The 18,913-nt window shown below is 44.9% G+C and overlaps 1 protein-coding gene and 1 long non-coding RNA gene across 6 annotated transcripts in view; one reads left to right on the plus strand and one right to left on the minus strand.

Annotated features, from left to right (window-relative positions):
• Positions 1 to 732: 732 nt before the first annotated feature.
• On the minus strand, positions 733 to 6,532 carry LOC126939016 (uncharacterized). Its single transcript, XR_007720281.1, has 3 exons — positions 6,433 to 6,532; positions 4,069 to 4,160; positions 733 to 852 (listed from the first exon to the last, which is right to left on the minus strand). It is a non-coding gene; the product is annotated as an uncharacterized LOC126939016 (long non-coding RNA).
• Positions 6,533 to 7,971: 1,439 nt separating this feature from the next.
• Positions 7,972 to 18,913, plus strand: part of NF1 (neurofibromin 1) — a 293,463-nt gene continuing 282,521 nt past the window's right edge. For 2 of the 5 annotated variants that reach the window (XM_050763770.1, XM_050763769.1), the window contains exon 1: positions 7,977 to 8,415. In XM_050763770.1, coding sequence (XP_050619727.1) covers positions 8,356 to 8,415 — 60 coding nt within the window. In that variant the 5' untranslated portion in view covers positions 7,977 to 8,355. Of the gene's footprint in view, positions 8,416 to 18,913 lie in introns of all 5 variants that reach the window. The other 3 variants (XM_050763771.1, XM_050763772.1, XM_050763768.1) reach the window with 3 other exon arrangements.

The following is an 18,913-nucleotide window of genomic DNA, read 5'->3' on the forward strand; positions in this document are numbered from 1 at the left end:
GGGAAGCTGAGGTAGATGGATCACTTGAGGCCAGGAGTTTGAGACCAGTCTGGCCAACATGACAAAATACACAAATTAGTAGGGCATGGTGGTACATGCCTGTAATCCCAGGTACTCGGGAGGCTGAGGCACGAGAAACACTTGAACCCAGGAGGCAGAGGCTGTAGTATGCTGAGATCGTGCCACTCTACTCCAGCTTAGGCAACAGAGCAAAACTCTGCCTCAAAAAAGAAAAAAAAAAAAAAAAAAAAAAGGACAGACAAAAGAAAAGTTATTTCAGACCCAGGTAAAAAGAGCAAAGGCATGATAGTGTCAATTTCTAGCTCTCATTTCCTTTTGTGCCCCTTCCTCTGGAATGTTTCTCTTACAAAGTTTTGTTATAGTAGTACTAATGATACTACTACCACTTATGATAATTACATAAGTACTTAAAAAATAATCCAAATAAGTCCTAGGCATCACTTGGCCCAGTTTTGGAGTAGTATAACATTCAGAGGAAGAACCTAGCAACCAAAAATTCCTATGTATATTTTCCTAATTACAACCCACAGTAACACTTCTGAAAATCACCTCTTTCTATACCTCTAGGTTCCATTCAGCAGCTGCTTAAAGCTCCTCTTTCTTTACGTTTCTCAGTATCTGCCGGGGTCAGTTAGGGTTGCATTCAGCTGCATGGAACTGAAACCTGGATGCACATGCTTCACAAAACAGAGTTTTATTTTTCTTCTGTAACCAGAACTCTGGAGGCAGGCAGTTCAGGGCAGGTACAGCTGCTTGAAGAAGTATCAGGGACCCAAGTTTCCTTTAGCTTCCATCTTTTGCAAAATAGCTGCTTCACTTCCAGGCTTTGATCTATGTTCTCAGCAGGAAGAAGAATGAAGAGTAAATGACAAAAGATCCGTGCTGTTGCTGGCAGATTGGGCATTTGGTGGCATCAGCAGCTGGATCAGCCTTATTGAGTGGGAGCCCTGCTACTCTGTATTTGCATCCTTTTCTTTGATGTTCCCCCAGGGGATGCCAGTTTTTAAAAATGTAGACTGTTGGCTGGGTGAGAGGGGTGCCATTTTAGAAGTTTCCCCAGGTATGGCCTTGGCCTTCCCCACTATGACTGCTCTTGCTCCACAGGCCAAGGAACTACTATAGAAGTTCTGCCAACCACCAAGTATGCCCATACTAAGTACCCATTCAGAGAGGACAAGGACTCATCACTATATACCCTTGCTGGGAATCCAGTCTTCCTCAGTCATTAGGTTCTGGAAATTGGCTCAGGTTGAGAAACGGGGCAAGGGATTGACTCTTGGGGCAGCTCCTCTCAGCCGCCTCCTTATCTGTCCTTGTGTTTTAAAAACTACACCTTGAGGCACACAGTATCCTACTAACTACCTTCATAGCTCCCTGGGGGTCAGGCCTCCTTGGATGCCATTCTGTCTTGCCACTCCTAACACTGCCACTTAATCTTCTGCTGGTTATGCACTGCCACCTGGTCTCTAGCAGGCCCATTGCTCTCAGGGACCCTAGCCCCTGAAACATCTTCCACCATAAACCCTGGTCTACAGATAAAAGCGGCTATTGGACTTCTCAGCGATGCTTGTGTCCCTCTCAGCAGCACATTCCTTATTGCTTGTGATAAACAGCAGAACACGGCTGACAGGTTAGCATGTAAATAATATATCATTCCCACTTCCGAGTCTTTTGCTCCCTTCTTCCATTGTTCGCCAGGACAGCTCTGGCCTTTCTATTTTGCTTAGTGTGGGCCATTGCTTTCTCCAAGCTTTCTAGAGCCATCCTAGCAATCTGTTAGCTTTATCTCCTGGAGTCCTTGCCAGAATGTAAATACATTTACATTGCTTATATCCATACACTCTGCTTTATTTAGCATTATTTTCTCCTCCCTCCCCATTTCAGCACATTGGGGACCCCTTCCCCATTTCTCTCACCTTCTGCAGATGTATATATAAGTTGGGCAGGTTTTTTTTGAGACGGAGTCTTGCTCTGTCACCCAGGCTGGAGTGCAGTGGTCCGATCTAGGCTCACTGCAAGCTCTACCTCCTGGGTTCATGCCATTCTCCTGCCTCAGCCTCCAGAGTAGCTGGGACTACAGGCGCGTGCCAACACACCCGGGTAAATTTTTTTTTTTTTTTGGTATTTTTAGTAGAGACGGGGTTTCACCATGTTAGCCAGGATGGTCTCGATCTCCTGACCTCGTGATCCACCCGCCTTGGCCTCCCAAAGTGCTGGGATTACAGGTGTGAGCCACTGCGCCCAGCCTAAGTTGGGTAGGTTTTTTAGCTCCTTCAGGATATAGTGCCTCTCCTCCCTTAGCAGGTCTAGCATTTTCTTAATGGGGTTATGTGTGACTTGACCTTAGTTACTGGTCTGTTAGACAGGTGGAAAAGTGCAGGTAGATCCTGAGGAGAGTGTGTGTGGCCTTGCAAGGTAGATAATACTTCTTGATCTTCAAGCAAGGAGGTTGGGGTGCTAGTTTCTATAGGGAGGAGTGGGACACTTCTACAAACCCATAGCACTCAAGGTGATGTGGGTTTTGAGGTTCTCAAGTGCATTGACCCAGATGCCTCATCTAAAGTGTCAGGGTCCCACTTCTCAACTATGCCCCTGACCTTGGTATAGTAGACTCACTAGGGCTGAAAACCTTTTCAGAGTTCTGCTGCTCTTATAATTAAATCTTGAGCTTGATTTTCTGCTTTTTCTGCTCCTACTTCCTTTATATGCTGCTAAGGAGGCATTCTGGCTTTCTTCCTTAGCCTTTAATTGGTGATTAATCATCCTCAACCTTTCATTGTCTTTCTCCAAAGCACAGGTTTACTCCATCAGTAGCTATCCAATTTCATTGTTCTTCAACTACTATTTGTCCCATATTGTTAAAATGCCTGATAGATTGCACCTATGAGTGCCTTGTTCCACTGATGTTACATCCCACCCATTCCAGCTCTTCACCATTGCTGAAAGTTTTAACATTCTACTGCTATGGCAAGCCGGGGCCTGTCTGGGCTTCTCCTGGGGACCTTAGTGCTAACTGGCCAGGGAGATGTTTCAGCTCCACTGGATCAGACCACATTCATGGGACATTTTTGTCTGTTTGTTTTGAGACAGGGTCTTGCTCTGTCACCCAGCCTGGAGTGCAGTGGTACAAACACGGCTCACTGCAGCCTCTACCTCCTGGGATCAAGCAATCCTCCAGCCTTAGCCTCCTGAGTAGCTGAGCTGAGACGACAGCTGCTCACTGCCATGTCTGGCTAATTTTTTTATTTTTTGTAAAGATGTGGTTTTACCATGTTGGTCAGGCTGGTCTCAAACTCTTGGGCTCAAGCAATCCACCTGTCTCAGCTCCCAAAGTGCTGGGATTATAGGCCTGAGCCATGGTGTCCAGCCACACTCATGGGACTCAATTGCCCTTGGAATCAACTTCGTGCAGGAGAGAAAGGAGTAGGATTGAGCAGAAAGAGAAGTTGGACTAAATGTAGTCACAGTAAATGCCTCAGCTTCCAGATCCTAAGGGAGCGCTGGAGCAAGGAAAGCCCTTCAGAGCAGCCCCACCCTAAGCCCTGCATCTGCCAGCCAGTGCAGACGGACCTGGTGAGAGGCAGCTTTCTTCAGCTGAGGGCAACTCCTGGAAAGGGATTTAACTGATAGCTGTTGGCAAGTAATGCGCCCAGCAGCTGAAGAAATGAGCACCTTAGTCCTAAAGAGTGGTGTGCTCCTTGGAATGCTGTGATGGTTGGTTGTGCCAGTGGAGATGGGGGCGGTGGGTAGAATAAAGGGAATGCTACTGTAAAAGCTATTTATTTATTTATTTATTTATTTAATAAGACAAGGTCTAACTCTGATGCCCAGGCTGGAGTGCTGGAATGCAATGGCACCATCACAGCTCACTGTAGCCTTGACCTCCTGGGCTCAAACGATCCTCCCACCTCAGCCTCCCAAGTAACTGGAACCACAGGCACATGCCACCATGTCCAGCTAATTTTTAAAAACCATTTTTGTAGAGATGAGGTTTCGCCATGTTGCCCAGGTTGGTCTTGAACTCCTGGGCTCAACTGATCCACCCACCTTGGCCTCCCAAAGCACTGGGATGACAGCATGAGCCACGGCTCCCAGCTTGGAACAAGACTCTTGAAGAAAATATTGGCAGAGCTTGTTGCCTGACCAAAAAACAGAGGCTGAATGAGAGAGATGCATTTAAAACAATACGAAACACTAAGGGTTCCCTGAATACTGTTGGACACTGCAAAATGGGGGAAGTTAGGATACAAATCTAATTCTGTTCTACTCTAAGGCTCATGCCTTTTCACTAGACTAGAGCTGGTCAAACTGGTGTTCCATGGGCTAAATTCAGACAGCAGACGTATTTTGTTTGGCTGCACAGCACTTAAAAAATGTAAATTGGCTGCCACTATGTAAAAATTGGAAGAGTTTATATGTAAGTTCAGATCTCTAGCTTCTCTTGAGTAACTAGAAGATCTAGCAACACTGGGTCAACATTCCTGCATGGCAGTAACTGGAGTTGAGTGACAGATACTCCTTAAATGGAGAGAGTATCTCTTATCTGGATAAATAGAGGTGGGCATATGCTCCTTAGTTCACCACAGTCTCCATGCATTACCTTCTTTGGCTTTTTTTTTTTTTTCTTTTTTCTTTTTTGAGATGGAGTCACTCTGATGCCCAGGCTGGAGTGCAGTGGCACAATCTCGGCTCACTGAAACCTTGGCCTCCTGGGTTCAAGCAATTCTCCTGCCTCAGCCACCCTAGTAAGTAGTTGGGATTACAGCTATGTGCCACCATGCCCGGCTATTTTGTATTTTTTTTTTTTTTTTTTAGTAGAGATGGAGTTTCACCATGTTGGCCAGGCTGGTCAAACTCCTGACCTTAGGTGATTTGCCTGCCTTGTCCTCCCAAAGTGCTGGGATTACAGGCATGAGCCACAGCACCCAGTCTTCTTTGGCATTTTGTTTAGAATTCCTGCCATACATACTATGTATGATCTAACAAAGTACATAATGTATAACAGGTATTTGGATACTTTTATTTTTATTTATTTTTTAGAGACAGGGTCTTGCTCCGTTGCCTAGGCTGGAGTACAGTGGCAAGATCACAGCTCACTGCAGCCTCGATCTCTCAAGCTCAAGTGATCCTCCCATCTCAGCCTCCCAAGTTGCTGGGACCACAGATGCACACCACTATGCCTAACTAATTTAAACAATTTTTCTTTGGTAGAGGCTGGGGTCTCACTATGTTGCCCAGGCTGGTCTTGAACTTCTGGGCTCAAGCAATCCTCCCACCTTGGCCTCTAAAAGTGCTGGGATTATAGGCGTGAGCCACCATGACTGGCCCATTTGGACACTTGATACTGGTTCAGCAGAACTGAATGAATTTAATTGGAGAGGAAGTTGGGGTGAAGTCTAGGCCTCTGACTGTAATGAGAGGCTTGGCACTCAGGGGAAGCAACAGAACAGGGAGTACAAATTAGGATGAATTAACAACATGCTGGCAGGAGCTTGAGTAAAGGAAGAAGAGCAGAGGGCCAGCAGACGTTTGGGTGTCTTAGCACAGAGCTAAAGAAGAGTGGGCAATGGTGGAAGAAACTAGAGAAGAGGAAAGAAAGGCACAGAGGAACTTCAGCAATGGAATGCCAGGGAAGGCAAGGGAGCTGAAGGTTTGGGCAGTTGCGTCCAATGTAGGGAAGAAGATCAGGGAGATAGACAGGCAAAAAGCCATGGCAACAAGGAAGTACTTAGGGACTTTCAGAGTAAGTACGAGAAAAGGAGAGGAAGGTTGTGGGTCTGAAGTTTAGCAGTGCAGTAGGGGCACTGGAATACTATCGTGGGGGTATGAGTGAGTGCTTTTTCAGGGGTCCTACTTGGGAGAAACATAGACATTCGTTTAATATTCATCCATTTCTTTCCAGCATTGTTATCATTCTGACAACATCTAAAAGAAATTAGTGTCTGCATTGCATCCTTAAAAGAAGAAGGGACCAAAGACATGTCCAAACTGTCTTTTTGTTCTAGTGGAATAAAACATTTATTTAACATGTATTTTGGACAACCACCAACTGAGAGATTGGAAACTTTTCTCAAGGATGTATCTCTCTGTACATGGGTTATTGGCTTTGTGGATTTTCTGTAGTAAAATTAAAATTCTAGTTTTGTTCTCCCTTATCACCCAATGTCTTTCTGTGTGGCCTAACTGGCTGATTAGCGTGTGCTTGGAATGTGTAAATTCATTTTAACATTAGCCTAGGGGCCTGTGTGGTAGCTCACTCCTGTCATCCCAGGACTTTGGGAGGCCGAGGCAGAGGGATCACTTGACGCCAGGAGTTCCAGACCAGCCTGGGCAACATAGCAAGACTCTGTCTCTTCCACAAAAAAAAAAAAAAAAAAAAAAAAAAATTAGCCAAAGCAGGGTGGCACTCACCTGTAGTCCCAGCTATTCAGGAGTTTGAGGTGGGAGGATCACTTCAGCCCAGGAGTCTGGGCTGATTGAGCCACTGCACTCCACTGCAGAGTGAGACCTTGTCTCTGAAAAACAAAAACATTTGCCTAGGTGAAATGTATCTAGGAAGAGAAATTTTAAAATTACTCATTCCAGGCCAGGCGCAGTGGCTCACACCTGTAATCCTAGTACTTTGCGAGGCTGAGGCGGGCGGATCACAAGGTCAGGAGTTCAAGACCAGCCTGGCCAATACAGTGAAACCCCGTCTCTACTAAAAATACAAAAATTAGCCAGGCGCGGTGGCGAGTGCCTGTAGTCCCAGCTACTAGGGTGGCTGAGGCAGAAGAATCACTTGAACCCGGGAGGCGGAGGTTGCAGTGAGCCGAGTGCACCTCTGCACTCCAGCCTGGGTGACAGGGTGAGACTCTTGTCTTAAAAAAAAAAAAAAAATTACTCATTCCAAAGTCCTATGTCAGACATAGATAGATTATCCGTTGTTTTGGATGTAATCCTCTTCCTGGAAAACTGGCACAACCAATTACACATTAAATCCTTTCAACTCTGGTATTGGAGGCATAGGGAAGGACTTTGTTTTAGGAGAGCCATAGTCTGCCTCTATTGTCCTTGGAGTTAAACCACGTAGGTTTATATACTGACTCTGCCACCTGTCAACTCTGTGACCTTGGGCAAATCAAGGGTCTGAGGAGTGCAGGCTCCCAGCATTCCCATGGGGGTGGGGAACGTGACCTATTCATCAGTTAGATGAGGATAATGATATGTATTGAAAAGATTTGTTGAAATATTTAAAGACGATGAATATATTGAATTAATAATGAAAGCGAGGCCCTAAAGGTGTTTTGAGGGTGGTGAAACTTAAATCTATTATCAGCTGTGCAAAAGTTATATTAACTTTGGTGGCTATGAGTTTTGCAGAGGAAAGCTGGGCTTAAATCCCAACGCTAGACCCGGTGGCTAGACCTTGATTGCCACTGGGTCTAGCATTGGGATTTAAGCGACCTCTTAAAAAAAAAAAAATCACGGAATCTCTCTTTGGCCTTCCTTTTTTGTTTCTCAGCAGTCTACAAAGCTAAGAAGAACCTGAAAATCGGAGGGTGTGTACTTTATTTTTTCTGAGAACTTAAGGCTGAGAGCACAGCCTCCCCAGGAGATTAGCGGCAGAGATCGGCGCGCCCGGAGAAAGGCTAGCCCCAGGGCGCCCTAACTTCCAACTCCGGGAACAATCCAAACCCGGAGGCCGGCGGGGGAGGGGACAGCCCTAGGGGGCGGTGGGGATGGGAGCGGATGCTCCGGGGTCAGCTCTGGCACTCGCCGGCTGAGCCCAGTGCCAGTCTAGGTGAGCCCCACGGCGGTGAGGGACGCTCGCCAGGCGGCCCAGAGGAGTTAGATGACGTCACCTCCAGGAGGACTCGCTTTTTCATTAATGAAACCGGCCGGCGCGGGCGCATGCGCGGCAGGCCCCCTTCCCTCTCGCTTCCCCCTCCCCTTTCCCAGCCGCGCTCTCAATCTCTAGCTCGCTCGCGCTCCCTCTCCCCGGGCAGTGGAAAGGATCCCACTTCCGGTGGGGTGTCATGGCGGCGTCTCGGACTGTGATGGCTGTGGGGAGACGGCGCTAGTGGGGAAAGCGACCAAGAGGCCCCCTCCCCTCCCCGGGTCCCCTTCCCCTATCCCCCTTCCCCCAGCCTCCGTGCCAACGCCCCCTTTCCCTCTCCCCCTCCCGCTCGGCGCTGACCCCCCATCCCCACCCCCGTGGGAACGCTGGGAGCCTGCACTCCTCAGACCCTCTCCTCGCCTCTTCCCTCACCTCAGCCTCCGCTCCCCGCCCTCTTCCCGGCCCAGGGCGCCGGCCCACCCTTCCCTCCGCCGCCCCCCGGCCGCGGGGAGGACATGGCCGCGCACAGGCCGGTGGAATGGGTCCAGGCCGTGGTCAGCCGCTTCGACGAGCAGGTAACGGGCCCGTGGCGGGCGGGAGGTGGGAGCGGAGTGGGGGTGGGGACAGTGGGTGAGGGGAGGTAGGAGCGGCCGCCTCCCCCGCGGCTGCCTCTGGCTCTGGAGGAAAGGAAGGGAAGAAAAGGGAAGGGGGGATAAGTGGGGGTGGCCAAGGCGGGAGGTGAGGGGTAGGAGGGGACAGCTGGGAGCTTGGGCTCCCTTTCCCTCGTAAGTCGGGGGGTGGGGCCTTGTCCCTGACCAGCCTCCGACCCTCCGTACCCTTTATCCCAGCCCTTCCGCTTGGGAATGGGGATGAGTGACCTGGGGGCCCCTTTAGGGGCGCGCCATCTGGATTTAATAATTACCCCCTTACTTTTGTTTTTGAGCAGAGGTGGGTAACGTTTAGGGGTTCTCTCTTCCTCTTCCCTCCGTGACCCTCCTAACTGGGGACGAGCGAACCCTAAGGCCTGTCTTATGTACCCACAATAGGAGAACGATAACATTCCGCCCCTCCCCCAGTTTCTTCAGCTTCCTCTCCTGGAGGGGGAAGAGCAGAAGAAAGCAAGGAAGGCACAGGTTTTCTTACTTTCTGCTCCATCGTCTCATCCTGCCCCGAGAGCTTCAACTGCACACTCACTGCACATCTTTGTGATGCCCCAAAACGTCGTCCCCCATATCCTGATGACACAGACTGCCTTTTTTTTTTTTTTAATTGCCGTTTGCAGTGGAAACCGTGTTTCTGAAATATCTTCCCCTTCCTTGATAATTGTAGTCTCTCCCCCCGCCTTTTCTTTTTGCCAGCGGTCTGAGGATGTGATGTATTCTCGAGTGAGGATGTTGGGGAGTAAGGGGAGAAGGGTGAAAGGAAAGTGAGAAACTGCTTCTGAGCCACCAACAACACAGAGCAAAGCCAGCTGGGATATGGTCCTGGAGCAGATCATTCTGCTAGTGTTTGTGGTTGTTTTTGACTCTCTCCTCCTGGTTGACAAGAGAACTTTCATTGAGAATATTTGGGATGAAAAAAAAAGTTTTGTAGCTTGAGGAGGTGACTTTTTATCGCCTGAGTTTCACACAATAAATCCTGGGGCTGATTAGAATGAATGCACGCAGCATAGCCTTTTGTCATTGGAAATTAGTTTAACTTTGTGTTGCTGTAGGTAGTTGGGGATGGTTTAAGGGATACTTTCTGCAGCTGTGGTTGCAATGGGCTTCCTGTGATGGGGGAATTGTTTAAGATTGAGTCAATCTATTTTGTTTACTGGATATAATGGTAAAACATTGTGGGAGTTGAAGGGGTGGGGGAAGAGCTCTTCCCTTATTTGATCCATAAACATTTCTTTACGGCACTCAAAGTGTTTCAGACCTACCTGGAAAATATCTGGGAATAGGCAGAGGAAGTTGAGAAGAAGCTGTGTAGATAAAATAGAATTATGAAGCTGTCAGAGACTTGAAGGAATTGTTTTATCCATTCGTATGCTTCCAGACCCAAAGGCATCTAAACCAAACTATACTAATCCATCTGTGGTTTAATGTTACTGCATATAAAATACTGCATTATTGATAGAGTGTTAGATTTAAAACTTGGTAGAAAAGACTCTGTAATTTTAAGAAAGGATTTAAAAGGCACATAGAAGAACCCCAAAGCTGACCCTTGCGGACAGCAGAATCTGGATGTAGGAATTTGAAGGATTCATGCCGCAATTCTCCTTAAATTTTAAAAATTAAAAATTTTTTCAGTTTTTTCTTAATTTTATTTTTTTACTTCTTACCTGTTCATCTCTAGGCTTATTTACCATATTGGAAAAAGATATTTTAAAGAGGAACGATTTTGGACTGGGCACGGTGGCTCACGCCTGTAATCCCAGCACTTTGGGAGGCCGAGGCAGGTCGATCACCTGAGGTCAGGAGTTCGAGACTAGCCTGACTAACAGTGAAACCTCGTCTCTACTACAAAAATTAGCCTGGTGTGGTTGCGGGCGCCTGTAATCCCAACTACTCAGGAGGCTGAGGCAGGAGAATCACTTGAACCCAGGAGATGGAGGTTGCAGTGAGCCGAGATCATGCCACTGCACTCTAGCCTGGGCAACAGAGGAAGACTCTTGTCTCAAAAAAAAAAAAGGAGTGATTTTGATTATATGCCCATTAATGCAAGAAAGTGTTTCTCCTTCTGTCCCTAGTGTTAAAAGACCTTAAGGCTTCATTGTTATGCATATTGTGGAATCAAACTCACCACCATCTGTTAAAAATTAAGGACATAAGTTTTTAAAACAGCATTTTTCTGCATTCCTTATGTTGTAATTAAGAGAAAGATACATAGCAGAGATTATTCCTCACTTTTTTTTTTTTTTAAATTGAGACAAGGTCTCACTTTTTTGCCCAGGCTGGAGTGCAGTAGCTTGATGTCAGTTCATTGCACCCCTGCTTCCCGCATTCAAGTGATTCTCCTGCTTCAATCTCCCAAGTAGCTGGGATTACAGGTGTGCACCATCATGCCCGGCTAATTTTTGTATTTTTAGTAGAGACGGGATTTCACCATATTGGTCAGGCTGATCTGGAACTCCTGACCTCAGGTGATCTGCCCGCCTTGGCCTCTTGAAGTGCTGGGATTATAGGCGTGAGCCACTGTGCCTGGCCTGTTCCTCACGTTTTTCTCTTAGAAAGTTAGTCTCTGACCTTGAGATGCAAAAATGTAAGGGTTTTCAGTGTTTAACATAAGGTACTTACATATATTAATTTATTATAGAAGTGATAAATGTTGAATTCATATTAGAGTTCATCTTAAGGTTGAAAATGTCCTTTAGTCAGAAAACTGAGGCATAGGGAGGTTAAGCGACATAAATGTATTAACAAGAGCTTCAGTATGAAAAGTAGTGAATGCTTGACCGTCAGGGAGATACTTTTCCTAAGTATCCCACAGAATTTGTTCTAATCCATTAAATAGAAGAGTTTTTTTTTTTTTAATTTTTGAGACGGAGTTTCACGCTTCTTGCCCAGGCTGGAGTGCAATCATGCGACCTTGGCTTACTGCAACCTCTGCCTCCTGGGTTCAAATGATTCTCCTCCCTCAGACTCCCAAGTGGCTGGAATTACAGGCGCTGGCCACTACTCCTGGATAATACTTGTATTTTTAGTAGAGTTATGAGATTACAGGCGTGAGCCATCGCTTACATTTTTATTGAGGGGAGAAAAAGCCCTGCATGTACTGAGAGATATTTGTATAAGAATCTTAATAGTTGGCCGGGCGTGGTGGCGCACACCTGTAATCCCAGCACTTTGGGAGGCTGAGGTGGGTGGATCACGAGGTCAGGAGATTGGGACCATCCTGGCTAACACAGTGAAACCCCGTCTCTCCTAAAAATACAAAAATTATCTGGGCGTGGTGGCGGGCGCCTGTAGTCCTAGCTACTCGGGAGGCTGAGGCAGGAGAATGGCCTGAACCCGGGAGGTGGAGCTTGCAGTGGACTGAGATGGCACCACTGCACTCCAGCCTGGGCGACAGAGCGAGACTCCGTCTCAAAAAAAACAACAAAAAAGAATCTTAATAGTTTCAACTGTTAATAAAACTTTTGAATTTTGGATTATGTTATCTGTACTTTGCTCTACTGGGCCCAGGGGAAGTTAAGCTTTTCCTTCTTATTACAGCTAAGAGTTTGCATGTTGGACCACTTACGCCCCCAGGGAGCATGTGCGTGTCAGAAGATGGCAACTCTGTTTATGATTGCTGTTTTGGTTGGATTTCTAATATTTGGTGTGATTAAAGCAGAAATGCATTTCTAGCCACTGCTGATTACAGACATATTGCACTCTGATGGGTATTGCTTAGCAACTTAGTGCAGTAGACTCAGTTAAAAGAAGTGGATGTGTGCCATATTGACATTTTGAGCTCACATTCTTGTGGGTAATATAAAATTCCTTAACCTGATAATATTGCAGCTAAACCTAGTATTTAGGGTCTAACTTGAATGAGTATTACCAATTTTAGAAGTAATCACCTCCTTGGTTAGGGAAATGACAGTTGCAAAGGTGGACAGCCAGAAAGCTGAATGTTATCAGTTACATCTTATGTCTCTCCTTAACCTGCCTTTATGGTGCCAGATAGCAAGTTTCTAATTGAAACTGACAAATTGTATGTGTGTAGCTTTTTTTTTTTTTTTCCCCTTGAGATGGAGTTTTGCTTTTGTCTCCCAGGCCAGAGTGCAATGGTGAGTTCTCAGCTCACTGCAACCTCTGCCTCCCTGGTTCAAGCCATTCTCCTGCCTCAGCCTCCCGAGAAGCTGGGAGCTACCACACCTGGCTAATTTTTGTATTTTTAGCAGAGACGGAGTTTCACCATGTTGGTCAGGCTGGTCTCGAACTCCTGACTTAAGGTGATCTACCTGCCTTGGCCTCCCAAAGTGCTGGGATTACAGGTGTGAGCCACTGCGCCTGGCCAGGTGTGTAGCTTTTAATTGTGGTTCATTAACCCGGTTTCTAAGCAAATTAGAACCTTCTGTGTATCTCACCTAGTTCTGTATGCCCCACTGGTCCCTGTAGAGCTTTATTTCTGAAAGGAAGTATGGGAAAACTATGGATATTTGAACTTGAAAAAGAAGTCCATCCCAAAATCATTTGTTGTAAATATGATTATTTAAAGCAATTATATTTTCCATATCTGATCAAGCAAAAGCAGTATATAAAAGCCAAAAAAAAAAAACCATTTAAATAATATGTTACAGAATAAACTCTGATTTTAGAGGTTATAACGGCATATCTGTTCTCATACATTGAGTGTTCATCTGAATGTACTTTGAATATGTGGTGAGAGGTTCACAGTATAAAATGATTGGCAAGTATCTTCAAAATTACAAACCACATACTAATTAGACAAATAGATTTGCAAAACTTTGAAGCTTTTTGGATTTAAAAAATATCTCCTAGTTTCATTCTTCAAGCCTGGTCTGTAATTTTTATAAGGCCTTATAATAGTTGAAAATGAGTACTAATTTGTTTTTGTTTTTTTTTTTTTTTTTTTTGAGACGGAGTCTCGCTCTGTCGCCCAGGCTGGAGTGCAGTGGCCGGATCTCAGCTCACTGCAAGCTCCGCCTCCCGGATTCACGCCCTTCTGCTGCCTCAGCCTCCCGAGTAGCTGGGGCTACAGGCACCCGCCACCTCGCCCGGCTAGTTTTTTGTATTTTTTTTTAGTAGAGATGGGGTTTCACTGTGTTAGCCAGGATGGTCTGGATCTCCTGACCTCGTGATCCGCCCGTCTCGGCCCCCCAAAGTGCTGGGATTACAGGCTTGAGCCACCGCGCCCAGCCATGAAAATGAGTACTCTTTTATGGTGAGGAATATTTTATGGTGAGTGAGAAATAATGCTTATTCTTCCAATTTTAGTATATGTGGTGCTGAAGCGAGCACAATAATGCTTATTCTTTACTTTGGAATTTTTTTTTTTTTTTTTTTTGAGATGGAGTCTTGCTCTGTCGCCCAGGTTGGAGTGCAGTGGCGTGATCTCAGCTCACTGCAACGTCCGTCTCCTGGGTTCAAGCGATTCCCCTGCCTCAGGTTCCCAAGTAACTGTGACTACAGGCGCGTGCCACCACGCCCAGCTAATTTTTTATTTTTAGTAGAGACGGGGTTTCACCTTGTTAGCCAGGATGGGTCTCAATTTCTTGACGTCGTGATCCGCCTGCCTTGACCTCCCAAAGGGCTGGTATTACAGGCATGAGCCATCGTGCCCGGCCCAGAATTCATCCTTTAAAAAAATTTCTTCCAACTGTTCCTCAGTTCTCTGCACCCCTTACACTTTCCACCTTATCTGTCTAGGAACTAATTTAGTCTCTTTGTGGGCTTCTTTCTTTTTCACTTTTCAGGCTAAGATTTCCTTTCTCTTGGAAATCAGACGTTTACTTGGTCCTGCAGCTCTCTCTGTGGACCAGCCTTTTTTGTTGTTGCCAGATACCCGCCTCTACTGTTTATCCACCCATTTCCTTTATAACTCTGAAAAGTAGCTCCTGCTTCTGCTTTCCTTCTTGATTGCTGTTTTCTTGAAAGTGATTCCTTATGGCAAAACATAGTGGTCTTTGCTTAGTTGTAATGCCACTGTGATGTTCCAGTATCCACTGGAAACCAATCTCTTCTAGTTCCCAAGACACAATACCTTTCTGCTGAATTGGAGTTCCTTAGTGGTGGTCTTAGTTTTGTTCTGTTATTCACTGCCTTTGTCCCTATCCTAGCCATTAGCTTTCCTATAGATCCTTGATTTCCTCATCTATTGAAAAAGAAGTGGCTAGAAAATCTTTTAGATTCTTTCAAGTTTAAATATTCTGTGACTTAAATATTCTAACAGCATGTCTCTGTGACCTAGCAGTCTACTGGGAGCTGACCCCACTTAATTTACTAAACTCTTTCCCATTATGCCTCTGCATGCACGTATGTTCCAGGCAGGTCACCTCAGTCTCTTCTATATGTATCTTGCTTCTTCCCACTTCTTGGTCTTTGTTTCTGCCAGTCCCTGTCTGAATGCTTTAATTCCTCCTTTGTGCTTTTCTAATTCCTGTCCTTCCTTCAGTGTTCAGCTCAGACTTCATTTTTTTTTCCCCATGAGGTTGTTTCACACTAAACTGTGCTATGTCACTTCTTGGTATCCTTGTCACCTGGAGTTTTACAAACCACACAGTAAGTTTTCTTCCTTTAGGAGGGTTGGTTGAACACAGCTTGGTTTGTTTTCTTTTTTTCTTGTCTTTTTATCAAATGGAGTGTATACTTTCTGAAAAGCAATGAACCCCATTTGAATTCTCTTCTAGTCACCCCAGTGCCCAGCACAGTCTTAAGCACACAGAACATTGATGGAATGTTTTTGAAATGATTCCTGGTTGAAGGGTAGACTGGCTAAATAAAAAAAAAAAGTACTTTTGGCTTTGTTTTACTGAATTTTACTTCCGTGTTTGTAATAGCCTAGGTTTGATAAGTGATATTTTAACTAGCAATGAGTAAGAAAATTAGCATAAAGAAGGAATTTATACATATTTTTATTTCCTCCCATAGAGCAAACATGTTTTTTGTATCAAGTTTCAGATCTGATCAACTACTTTTGTAATTTTGGATTTGTCACTTACTGTTAGGACATTTTGCAGTAGTCTGATAGGATATGAATGTGAAGCACTTTGAAAAGTCTAAAATTTTTCTAATATAGGATTTATATGTTTTCTTTATAGCTGATTACTTTTTTTTTTTGTGACAGAGTCTTGCTGTGTCGCCCAGGCTAGAGTGCAGTGTAGCTTATTACTGATTATTGTGTTTTCACTAAATAAGGGAGCGTAGGCCGGGTGTGGTAGCTTATGCTTGTAATCCCAGCACTTTGGAAGGCCCAGGTGGGAGGATTGCTTGAGGCCTTGAGTTCAAGACCAGGCTGGGCAACATAGTGGGATGCTGTTTCTAAAAAATATTAGTTGGGTGTGGTGGCATGTGCCTGTAGTCTCAGCTACTCAGGAGGCTGAGGCAGGAGGATCACTTGAACCCAGGAGTTCAAGGATACAGTGAGCCATGATTGTGCCAGTGTACTCCAGCTTGGGTGAGACCCTGTTGGAGGGTGTGTCTTCCAAAAAAAGTGTGAGACCTCAAGAGTGAGACCCTGTCTTCCAAAAAAAAAAAAAAGGGAGCATGACTAGTCTCTGGATATTCCTTTGTATGTACCTTGGCCAATATATACCTTACTTTAGTATCCATTGACAAGTTCTCTTTTTTTCTTCTTTTTTTTTTTTTTTTGAGATAGAGTCTCGCTCTGTTGCCCAGGTTGGAGTGCAGTGCCATGATCTCAGCTCACGGCAAACTCCACCTCGTGGGTTCAAGCGATTCTCATGCCTCAGCCTCCCAAGTAGCTGGCATTACAGGCATGTACCACCACACCTGGCTAACTTTTGTATTTTTAGTAGAGACAAGGTTTCGCTATGTTGGCTGGTCTCAAACTACTGACCTCAAGCGATCCGCCTGCCTCAGCCTCCCAAAGTGCTGGGATTATAGGCTTAAGCTATGGCGCTGGGTTAATATTGTTACATTTTATTTTAAATGTTCCTGTTTTTTGCCCTACTCTTTTTATTTGACTTTTTAACTATTAGGAAATTAGATTCTTTTCTTAAATCTGCATTATTATTATTATTTTGAGACAAGGTCTCGCTTTGTCGCCCAGGGTGGAGTGTAGTGGTACAATTTTGGCTCAATGCAACCTCTGCCTCCTGAGTTTAAGCGATTCTCCTGCCTCAGCCTCCCAAGATTACAGGCATGTACCACCACACCCAGCTGATTTTTTTTGTATTTTTAGTAGAGGGCGGGGTTTCACCATATTGGCTAGGCTGGTCTTGAACTCCTGACCTGAGGTGATCCGCCTGTCTCGGCCTCCCAAAGTGCTGGGATCACAGGCTTGAGCCACCGTGCCTGGCCCTATTTTTGTATTTTTAGTAGAGACGGGGTTTTGCCATATTGGCCAGGCTGGCCTCAAACACCTGCCTCAGCCTCCCAAAGTACTGGGATTACAGGTGTAAGCCACTGTACCTGGCCTTAAGTCTGCTTTTAAAAAATGTTTTGGCTGGGTATGGTGGCTCATGCCTATAATTCAAGCTTTTTGGGAGGCTGAGGTGGGAGGATCACTTGAGCCTCAGAGTTTGAGACCAGCCTGGGCAACAGAGTGAGACCCCATCTCTATAAAAAGTGAAAAAAAAAGAAAGAAAGAAAGAAAAAATCAGCCAGTGTGCATTGGTTAAAAGTAAAGTAAAGAAAAAGCAGACAGAGATTAGCCAGGTGTGGTAGTATATGCTACTTGGGAGGCTGAGTCAGGATTGCTTGAGCCCAGGAAATTAAGGCTGCAGTGAGCCATGATTGCACCACTACACTCTGGCCTGGGTGAGACCCTGTCTCAAAAACATTTTTTTAACATGGAGAAAGTATTTTTGTTTTTCATTTTTTATTTGAGTACAGGCCACTGCACCAACCAAAAATTTTGTCCTTAAAATTTGAGTCATATAATACAGTAGTAAGAATGCCTTATTTTTCACATCTTTGTTCTTTAAATTACTCAGATTGCTATGGGGCATTTTTGTTGTAGCTTTCAAATTTGGTGTTCTGGGGTTCTACGTAGACTATATTGCTGCATTCTAACAACATACTTTTAAGAATAAGCAGTGTATTAATTAAAAATGTGTTTTCCGCTTGTGTTCCTTAGGTCTGCGTCTATTTTGGAGGTGTGTGTATATATAAGTCAAGGGACAGGAGGTATCGGAAGGCTCTAAAGGAAGTTTAAGGAGGAGAATGTTCTGTAGAAGTGGAAGGGGAGATTTGTGGTCAGCTTAAACTGTTAAAAGGCTTGGGATCAATACCGAAGCAGAATATGAGCATCTTAATCTGTTTCTTTGCAAAGGATTGACTTGTGTTTATAAAAGCGTTGGCTTGTTTCATCTGACATCTTTTAGAATACCTCATTTTCTTGGGGGTGGGAAGGGAAAGATGAGACCATTTGTTTTGATCTTGAAGGATAGAAAAGTGGTTTTACATCATAGTGACTGTGAATTAAGTTTAAGGTTTCAACAAGTTGTAAATTTCTGTATCATACTATGTGGTAGAGCCTTCAGTAAACAGAGTACTCTCAGGTGTTTAATGCTATAGGATATGAATTATAACTGCTATTTATAGTACCCTCACTAAAGTCTCTTAAAGACGATCCATTTGATCACTTCAAATGTTATATGCTTGTGATATATGGTTATATTCTCCACATATAACTGGTTTTTAAAAATTGTTTATTCATTTGTTTTAGAAGTGAGGTCTCTTTTTGTTCCTCAGGCTGGAGTGCAGTGGTGTGATCATAGCTCACCATAGCCTCGAACTCCCGGGCTCAAGTGATCTCCCATCTCCTGAATATCTAGGAATATGGGTGTGCGCCACCATGCCTGGCTATTATTTTAATTTTTTTTGTAGAGACGGCATCTTGTTATGTTGCCCAGGCTGGTCTCAAACTCTTGGCCTCAAGTAGTCTTCCCACCTTGGCTTCCCAAAGCACTGGAATTATAGGCGTGAACTGCTGTGCTGAGTCCTGAGTGGCTTTTGAGCCATGGACTATATCATCAAAAAAGCTTCTGTTGAGACAAAGCTTCAAGGGGAGTTCATCCCACTAAAATGAAGAATTGGCATTACATTCTAAAACTTTACATATTCTTACCATAAATGGTACTAATTACTTTGCAGTAGCAGTAACTTGAGGTGCAAACTTCCAGATTGCATATTTTATTTAAACCATAGTCTGGCACTCATGGTTTGGCTTAGGGTTGCCACTGCAGTCCACAAGCTGTCGCCTGCTCTTACTCATATTTTATAGCTTTGAATGTCTTATTCCATTGAACTTCAGAGAACTTTTTTTTTTGAGATGGAGTTTTGCTCTTGTTGTCCAGGCTGGAGTGCAATGACGTGATCTTGGCTCACAGCAACCTCCGCCTCCCAGGTTCAAGCGATTTTCCTGCCTCAGCTTCCCGAGTAGCTGGGATGACAG

Source organism: Macaca thibetana, chromosome 16 (assembly GCF_024542745.1).
Source record: "Macaca thibetana thibetana isolate TM-01 chromosome 16, ASM2454274v1, whole genome shotgun sequence".
In the NCBI taxonomy this organism is placed as follows: domain Eukaryota; kingdom Metazoa; phylum Chordata; class Mammalia; order Primates; family Cercopithecidae; genus Macaca; species Macaca thibetana.